Here is a 9,935-nt window from a genome sequence, read left to right as displayed (position 1 = left end):
GGAGGGAATTTTGCCCCCCACCCGGTCAGGGTTTTTTAAGCCTTCTTCAGGGGTACTGAGTGTTGGCTGCAGCCAAGGCTGGGGATTTTGACTGTGGTGTGCCAGTGCTCCTGGTGGGACTTAAACCTGGAGGATCCTGGCTGGAGAGTTTTGCACCATTGCTCAGGATCAGAGCAATCACTATATTTGGGGTCAGGAAGGAATTTTCCAGGGTCAGTTTGGTGTGGGCTGGGGGGGCAGTGTTGCTTTTCTCTGTAGCAGGGGGCACAACCCTCTTCCTGGGATCTCTTGAGTGTATATTAACCTTTACAGAAGCAGGACCTTGGCTGCCTCGGCCCTCCTGCTTTACCTGTGGCAGGTTAGGATGTTATGTCTCGTATTGTCAGGGTTGACTGTGCAGTTTTGGACAGGCTGTCCAATGGATTTACATCAGATGGTTTAGATAGGAATGGTCCTGCCTCAGGCAGGGGTTGGTCGTGCTGATCCCTGGAGGTCTCCTCCAGCCCTGCTTCTCTGTGATTCTGATTCGTGGACCTTAGCTTCAGAATCCCACTTCTGTGAAATACAGAGATGACAAGCCCTATCCACGTAGCAGAGGAGAGGCTGGGAGACAGGGATTCAGTGACTTGCCTAAGGATAAATGGAAACCTTGTGACTGCGCTGAGAACCAAACTGAGGTGTTCAGGATCCCAATCTACTGCCCAGGTGACTAGACTTTCCCACTGGCAGGTGGTGCTACAGGCATCGGAGCTGGGGAGGACTGGCCGCAGTTCAGAGATGGCAAGAAGAAGGCAGTGAGGTCTTTTTCTCGGAAAAAAAAGTAGATGGGGCTTTAGGTGGGAGAGGTGACTGGTGCCCCGAGTCTGGGGGGGCACCCGCAGAAACTGGTGTCAGCGTTGGGGACCGTGAGCACCCACAGAAGCCGGTGTTGGCGTTGGGGGACAGCCCAACGTGGGGGGGAGCATGCGCCGCCCCTAGCAGCAGCCCATGGGGCTAATGAAGGCTTTGGGGTGCGGGTGCTGGGCGGGTGAGGAAGGAAGCAGTGCTAGTGGAGAGACCCGCGGTGTTTTGGGCAGATCTCGGCCAAGATGGCATCAGTCAAGGACGGGGACGTTCAGGGCTTGGGAAAGGCTCGGGGCTGGAGATGGCAGGTGTCTGGAGTAGGTGAGAAGCGAGCAGGGCCGGCGGCGGCACGTTGCGGAAGAGCAGCGGCGGTGCCCGGCCCGGGCCCGTGTGGAGCGGGTGCCGGGCAACGTGGGGGCGGGGCGGGGCGGGGCTGGAGGCGGCCCCGGGCGGCCGGTGTCCGCGCCCCGCCCCGCCCCGCCCCCGCGGCGCCCCCACACGCCGCCCTGCGCCGCCGCTGGGAGCCGCCGGGCCCGCTCTGCCGCCATCGCCATGAGCTTCTTATTGTGAGTAGCGCCCACCCCGCAGGGGGCAGCCCCGGCCTGTCCCTCCCCTCCTCTCCAGCCGGCAGGAAATGGTCGCGGCCGGCCCTGGGCTGCCGTGCGGTCCTGCTGCAGCCTCTGTCCGCCGCCCGCCCCCTGAGGCGTGGGCCTCGGACAGCCGTAGTGCCGGGCAGTCGCCCCGCCAGCCCGCGGCGCTGGGGCCGCCTGTGAGGAGCCCGACTCGGACAATGCGGCCGCGGCCCCGCTTTGTGTCCGGGCGCCGAGCCGGCCCCGGTCCCGGCCGCGGGCAGAGCGGGCCGCCGACGCCTCTGTGCAGCTTCGCCGCGGCCCGTGCTCGCCTCCCCATGGCCGGGCTTCCCCCAAGCCCAGCACAGGAAAGCTGGGTCTCTGCAAGGGGAAGTTTGTGACTCCTCGGGGCCCACGACCCCAGCCGTCCGCATGCGTCTCGGGGCACGGGGAGGGCACGGCACCGGCCGTCTGCGCCCTGGGGAAGCGCGCGGCCACACTTTGCTCCTTGAGCTTGACAGTGCGCTGCTAAAAAAAACAATAAAAAATCCCTCGAATGCGCGGGGCCTTCAAGGTGACAGAGAACAAACCCTTGCCCCTGTTAATGGAGAGGAGAGGGAGAGCTTCTCAAATGGTGTTTCTGCCAAGCCTGCTCCGAATCGGAGGGACGGGTACCTGCTTTGTGAGGAAATGCGGTGTAGTTGGGGGGCTGTACGGATGATGCATTTATGAGCCAGTTTGTGGAACGGCAATGTGTAGGTACCAGACAATGAGACCCTTTTCTCCTCTCCTCGACTGGAACCAACACCGTGTTTTCTTTCCTCTATGGGTTTTTAATATGAGGCATAGAGGCTGGTGTGTGTGAACGTAGCTTATTTTGCTGTAGTAAACATTAGGAATTAAAACTGAAGTCTGGGCTCGGATACTCTGTATGCAGGAGATGTATATACTACAATAAAGCCAAGGGGGTAAGAGGATTCAGGCTGGATGGATGTTGCTAATAAGAAGGCTGTTGTTTACTGGAAATATATACAAAGCTTCCATAGGAAATAATGACAGATCACAAGACTTATGGTTTTGCTATTTAGCTTTGTGGACCCGAGTGGAACTAAATGAACTTTGTTCCCTCCCCTTGGGAGTGGAGACAAGGTACTTAAGACAATTAATGTAAATGGGTTCAGTGACCTAGTGACTAATCAGAGGGTACCCTCCAGGGAAAAATGGGGAAAATGGCAGCTGAAAAAGCCACCCCCATATAGTTAAACTCCACATGGGGCTTGATCCAACAAGACTCATTTGTGCTTAAATTTAAGCATATGTTTAAGCCTCCAATGATATCAGTGTTATAACAGCATTTCTCAACCTGCAGGTCATGATCCCAAAATAGGCCACAACAATACATGAAAGGGTTGTGAGCAAACTCAAAAAATGGATCAACAAACTTTAAAAATGGATTCTCCTTTAAAGGAGCAAAATGTGGGGAACCGCAGCTTTTCCCTTGCAGGCTGGCAGAGTTCCAGCCTGCGAGGGGCTGCTTGGGACTCCCTCGTGCCCCACGCACTACGAGTCTAGGGGCAATGGGTCGGGAGTGAGGGGCACTGGGCTAGGACTGGCTATCAATGTTTACAAATGGATCCTGGTACAAAAAAGGCTGAGAACCACTGATCCAAAGCAATGCCTAGCTACACTATACTCCTTGTTTGCTGGTAGATGTGAGGGTGACAGGATTTTTATCAGGATGTTGTCCTTGAATTCTGGTTTGAGCGTTAGAACTTCATAAATCTCAGCATTTGGCCAATTGCTTTCTGAAAAACATGATGCTCCACCCTCTTCTAGCTGCTGCGAGGGAAAAATTAGTTTATGGTTTCATTTCTTTTTCCAGAGCCTTCTGGCTTTTGGGGTCAGCTAAAGCATGTCTCTGCTATTCTGCTATTTTTCCCTAGCTTCGAGTGTTTTGTCTTGTCCTGCTGCATCTGTGATCTTGATACCCATTCATATGGGCTTGGCTAAGCTATTGGAGTTGTGCTACCTACTGAGTCTGCAGACCCAACTTATTAACATTTTGAGGGTTATCTTTCAGATTGTACGATCTAGAAACAATTATTTGGCAAATATTTTTTTCCTTTTTTTCCTCTTAAATATTACCTTAAAAGGTTAGTGTTTGTTTTACTCAAAATTTACATTTTTGTTTGCTTGCTTGTTAACTATTTATTATCTTGGTTATCTGTAAAGATATGCAAACTGTTATATAACATGAACATTTTTATGTATTCAGTAGCCCAGTGTTGCATTTTATGCCACAAAGCAAATGCACTTTTGTACAGATACAACTTTATAAAGAAAATTGATCACTGTTCAGGAGCAAAGGTGTAGGTTTTTGTGGTGTTTTTCCCCCCACTCTGCACTCCAGTCGTACCTGTGTTGTCTTTCTCCAACTGGTTATGTGTTTTGTGGGGTTTTTTTTCTGTATTCATCTGAAGTGGTTTTGTTATGAATGCTTTTAGTAACCGTACCATATGGTGTTGCACCAACCTTACGTATGAGTACAGGTTGTATCTTCAGAAACTTTTCTGTAATTCTCAAGTTTGCCACTGAAGCACAGTATCAGAAGCCACATTTTTTCCCTTGCTGACTGTTTTTTCCAGTAATCCAACACTGATATTCGTACAGGACTTAATTATTCAGGAAGCCAAAGATCTCAGAGAAATTCAGAGTATCTTTAGTTTTTATTGATCAGGGACAGGGTTTTTCCATTTTATTGTTAGGGGATAGTTAGCTGTCAGGAGAAAATGTATTGGGTTGATTCTTATCAACGTACAAAGAAAGAAATCAAGGAACATCTTCAAGTTTGAAATCACATTTATTTTGGGAAAATTCTGTCTGTTGCTGTTTATATATAATGTCTAAAATTACTGTCTTGAGAGAAGTTACTGAATTAAGAAGAAAAGAAAAATTGGTCCACTGCTTTGTTTTATAGTGACTTTGTATATATTTAGTTTCACTGTTTTCTTTGTATAAGCATTTTTTACCCTGCCAAAGAGACTCAAAACACTGACAGGGTAGCAAAACACTTGATTTTTATTTTGTGTGAGTTGCTTTATCTTTCTTTTTTTAAAAGAAAGATTCAAGATATTTTAAAAAGTAGTTTTCTCAAACATTGGATTAGAAAACAAATTTCTATTCTAGAAACTTAGTTTGACAGTGTCCCTTTAAAGGGAAATTACAGCAGTTACAGAAAACATAGCCTTCATCTCTAAGGAAGACATTTAAAGATAGCTCTGGTAGGCGTACCATATGGCAACATGCTTATGTTGTCCTGAACTACTAAAACTTCCCTAGTAAAGAGGCTGTATCAAAAAAGTTAACTCTTAAAATAAACTCTACATTTTGTTCAGAGCTCTGCTTTTCCCCTGCTAGTTAGCAGATGTTTCATTAACACCATGTAAGTTCATTACATTACTGGACCATTGACTTTATATGCAGTTCCAGTATTTTTTTACAGTAAAAAATATTGGACACAGTGAAAATGGACAACAGTGAATTTCTGAAGACAAAGACCTGTAGGGATTGGTAATTGGGTGTGAAAATGAATGAGCCGTATACATTTTACCAGTGCAAAATGCTCTTGTAAATGTTACTAGTCTGCTAGTAAATATTGGTATAAAAATTGCTGAAAACCAAGGAGAAAACTAAGAGAAGAGGATTTTATAATCTTCCTTTGTTTCTTTCTGATGTATAATGATTTTTCTTTAAAACTTTTACATTTGGGATTGCCTTATAACAAAGGAAGTTCACAAAGGTGGTAATGTGCTTCTCTCTCTTCTTCTTCCCATCAGTAGCTTTTGCCATTAAAAAAACATAATTATGAAAATCATAAACACACTTCATGGTGGGTAAATTACAGAATGGGTATACTTGAGATCAGTGTCTAGTTTGACAATCACCATGACCCTTGTGACTCCTCAGGCTGCTCAATCTCTTGATTTCACTTTTTTAAGGTTGCCAGAAGTCGTCAGTCTATTGTTAATCAAGTCCTTGCAATATTTATTTCTTAAAAACGGTTTCTAAATTGGACCATATTTTTTGGCCTGAAGGAAATATCGTAAGACAGCATTTGTTGCAGGGTGTCCAAGTGTTGTGGAAGTACTCCTTGTCTTGTCTACTTAAAGTTGGAAATACATACTATTTGTCTCTTCTTTATCAAGGACTCCCACAGGAGACTGTCAGGCACTTCCAAACTGAGCTTTGGATTTTCAGTCTTTGAAAATGTAAGTGTAGGCGTTCACAAACTGTTAGAATAAAAGTGAAAGATGTTTGCTTACAGACCATTTGTATATTTTGGCTCAGAGCATTATAAAATGCTTAATTTTATCTTTATTAACAGATATTTTACATTAGCATATAAAGCATTTCTGGATTTTAGCCTGGCCATATAGCAATATTATTTAATAAATGATCCTTCCTAACAGGTCAGGGAGACTTACTTTTTCCACAAACATTTCTGTTTGACCAGCTCCAGGGGATGCTGTATTTAGTTCTTTCTGCAATTAAAAGGTCCTTGAGTTGGGGGAGAGCAGGAAGAGAGTGGAAGATATCACTGCAAATTCAGAGGATCATTCCCTTTTTCCATGCTTCCCCACTTTCCTGCAGCTTACCTTGGTAAGGTAGGAGCATACCAGAGCTTGAAAAACATAACTTGCTCCTTTTACCCAAAGTGCTCATCCTGCAATCTAGAATTTGTATAGATCTTGTTATCCAGGAACAAAACCAAGCCTCTCCCAAGCTGATAGCAAAGAGGTTGGGTGCTTGGCTTTCTTCCTAGGATGTTTTATATCTTTTAAAAGATTGTTCCTTTATACAATTATAATTTCCTGTTGTGCATCTGGTTAAATTTGAAGCCTCTCCCCAATATCCGAGACTGCTAGTGGAGAGAAGGGAAGGAAATGGGGGAGGGCGGGAGCCTTTGAGATGCATAAAATTCAACTTAAATTTTTGAGGGCAGGTGTCTGTTCCACTGGTGCATCTTATAGGTTTTCTACCTTGTAGCTAAATGAAATTGATCCAGCGCTGATCAGTTTCATGGCTGTTCATAGAGTGCCAAATAACAGTTGTGAAAACTGACCATCTGTTCAGCCTGTGCAGAATCCAAAGGACAGAACTGTATTGATTACACTCTATTCATGTTTCAGAGGGTTTCTTTGCAACCAGAAAGGCTAGAAACATCCTTTTTCAAGAGAAGTGAAACTGATGAAATCATAGATCCTGTAGAAACAGAGAGCGCTTAGCTGGAAAAGCTGTTTACTCCCTACATACAAGTGGATTTTTCAAGTCCCAGTGCAGCAAAGCCTTTACTGGGTCCTAAGTAAAGGAAAGGAGCTGTGTGGACTCTTTGGAGAAGACTGTATCCTGTGGAACCAACAGTGACTCCTAATTTCACAGGAAGTTGCTTTTTCTTGTTACGGAAGTCATTGGATATGGGTTCTTGACATATACCCTCTTACCTGAAGCCTATGTTTAACACTGTTTAAGCTATGTAACTTCAGGTATGTCACTAAATCACTTAATGCTTCTGTGTTCAGCTCCTGCTCTCAAGTATATTCAGTCAGAGGATTTGCCTTAAGGCTGGCAGCTACTTTTTTTTTCCATTTTCTGTCTCTTGATATTCCACTTCTCAAAAGCTTTTGGAAACCACAGAGATGAACATGTCATTAAAATCCAAATAAAGCCTTCATGTTCCTACTTGTCCCATTTTTTTATATAGTTTATTTTGCAAATCTTGGACTCACTTGATGCCTTTTTAAGATGCTTGATATACCCTTACCCTTTCTTTACTCCCCTCCTCCCCCCTTTAATCCCTTGGGATATCAGAATAGTTTTTTAGGAAACTTTTTCCAGTTTTACACTTGTGCTGATGCTGTGAATTTTCCTTCTTCCCAGTGTCTATATCTTCCCCCTTTCACAAAACAGAAATAAAAATTGAAATGCCTCTTGATAGAGGGAACTGTGGTCTTGTAAACAACTATATGGTCTTTCCTGCAAATTAATTTAGGCCTACCATAGCTGGGCTCCTTCTCCTTCAAGTTACTGTTGGTGGGATGTGGAAGCCAGGGTGGGCAGAATAATGACTTCAGTGATCAGGTGCAATGTGAAGTATTTGCACCTTGGGAATAGCAGAATTATGGCCTGATACTTGTCATCTTGCAGCAAATTTGAAGTTTCAAGCTGTTTGAAAGAATTTTGCATCTAAAATTCCATTTTCTGAGGCACAAATGAAGGACTGAATAAAGCGGCTTGGAGTGTTCATATTTACTTTCACCTTGTGGATAAAGAAGTACTAATTTTAAAAAAATTCAAATCTTAACAAAGAAATGTATTTGTTCAGTGTAGAAACTTTTTATAAACTTTCTACCATTATAGATCCCCTATCTTAATTACTTTCTGAAAGAGTGCTTTTATGCTCCAGCTGTTCTTTCCTTCATTTCTAATTCCATCTTTGTTGTCTTAAGTGAGCCTATATACTATTTTCTGAAATATTTTTCTGCTAAATGAGAACAGAAAAGCTGTGACTGGTTTCAAAAAGAAAGATTTATATGTGCAGCATTGTCTGTATTTGATCCTGCTTATAATAACTTTTCTAAATAATAATTTCAAAATAATTATTATGCAATAAGGCTCAGGGCAGCATGCAGAAAAGACAATAACCCAGAGGACAAGAAGCAACAACAGACACCCCAGAACTTTAAAACTCCATTGCCCCCACTCCTACTTCTCTGCTTATTGCCCAGGAGAGTAAACTGTCTGGCCTATCTCAACTGCACTTCCCAACCCCTATTCACACCTAAATACCTCTTTCCACTCTCTCATGTAGGTGGTACTTGTCCTGGGAGGCCTACTGGCCAGCTGGGTCCTTATCCCAAAGTTCAGGTGGCTAAGACGGTGCCTTGGCTGGGCCTTGGCCCTTCCCCAAAGTAGGTAGGAGGAGGAAGAGATGGTAGCAGTTCTTCAGTTTAGGGATGCCTGCCAGTTGTCCTTCATATCTTTCATGGTTTTAGTAATTCTGAGTACTTAGAATAGTACCATCTAATATGGGATTGTAGCAGCAAGACACCACTGCAGCTTATAATTTAAACCTTTTGAAAGAGGTACAGTGTTTTGTTCTTTTCAATAGGAATGAGGTATTGGGGATGGGTACAAATTAAATGGTGGTTTTAAGCTTCATGAGCATGTTAATGGTACAGTGTCATAGATTCATAGATGTTAGGGGCTGGAAGAGACCTCACAAAATCATCTGGCCCAGCCCCCCTGCACTTGAACAGGAAAGACTGCTGGGATCAGATGACCCCAGAAAGGTGGGCATCAAGATGTTGTTTAAAGATTTCCAGGGTAGGTGACTGTACCACCTCTGGGGGGAGCCTGTTCCAGACCTTCAGCACTCAAATGGTAAAGAAGTTTTTTCTTATGTCCAATTTGAAGTAATCATCAATCAGTGTGTCTCCATTGTTGCTTGTCTTCCCCTGGGGTGCCTTGGTGAACAGATGCTTTCCCAGGCCTTGATGTATGCCCCTAATATACTTATAGGCTGTCACCAAGTCCCCTCTAAGTCGTCTTTTATCCAGGCTGAACAGTCCCATGTCTTTCAGCCTCTCTTTGTATGACCTGCGCTCTAGACTTCTAATCATACACATGGCCTCCTTTGGACTCTCTCAAGCACTTCTCCAACATCCTTCCTGAAGTGCGGCACCCAGAATTGGACACAGTATTCCAGCTACGGTCTCACCAAGGCCGAGTAGAGCGGGAGGATGACATCCTTAGTCTTGCTTGAGATGCATTGGTAGATGTATGCCATTGTTTGATTTGCTCTGCCAGCTGCACCAGTGGATTGGTGGCTTATGTTCATTCTGTGGTCTATCATGATCCCCAGGTCTCTTTCAGTTGTGGTGCTGGCAAGCATAGCACTACCAAACCTGTAAGTGTGTTGCAGATTATTCCTTCCCAGATGGAGCACTTTACATTTCTCTGTGTTAAACATCATCAGGTCATGATCCGTCCACCTCTCAAGCCTATCCAGGTCAGCCCCACTTTCCCAATTTTACCATGAGTTCATCATTGGAGACTTAAGTCAGAGGCCTTTTTGAAGTCCAAGTATATAACATCAACCTCATTTCCCTTATCCAGGTGGCGAGTTATGTGATCGTAGAAAGAAATGAGGTTGGTCAGGCATGACCTGCCCATAATAAAGCCATGTTGGCTGTCCTTTAGAATACTGCCCTCTGCTAGCCTATCAATAATGGATTCTTTGATACTTTTTTCCCCCAGGATTTTACCAGGGATTAAAGTCAGACTTGATTGGCCTGTAATTCCCTGGGTCCTCCTTTCTGTCTTTCTTGAAGATAGACACCACACTGGCCCTCTCCCAGTCTTCTGGGACCTCTCCCAAGTGCCAGGAGTCCTTAAATAGCTGTGCCATAAGTCACACGATGATGTCGGCCAATTCTTTTAGAGCTCTTGGGTGTACTTCATTCG

General features: G+C 44.7%; 1 protein-coding gene across 1 annotated transcript in view; it reads left to right on the top strand.

Moving 5' to 3' along the window:
* Positions 1-1,324: 1,324 nt before the first annotated feature.
* The window catches only part of MOB1B (MOB kinase activator 1B), a 94,089-nt gene continuing 85,478 nt past the window's right edge, over positions 1,325-9,935 (top strand). The window contains exon 1 of the mRNA XM_014607382.3: positions 1,325-1,409. Within this exon, the coding sequence (XP_014462868.1) occupies positions 1,396-1,409 (14 nt within the window). The 5' untranslated portion in view covers positions 1,325-1,395. The remainder of the gene's footprint in view (positions 1,410-9,935) is intronic.

The sequence above is a fragment of the Alligator mississippiensis genome, chromosome 2, assembly GCF_030867095.1.
Source record: "Alligator mississippiensis isolate rAllMis1 chromosome 2, rAllMis1, whole genome shotgun sequence".
Classification (NCBI taxonomy): domain Eukaryota; kingdom Metazoa; phylum Chordata; order Crocodylia; family Alligatoridae; genus Alligator; species Alligator mississippiensis.
This window is presented reverse-complemented; position numbering and strand designations above follow the sequence as displayed.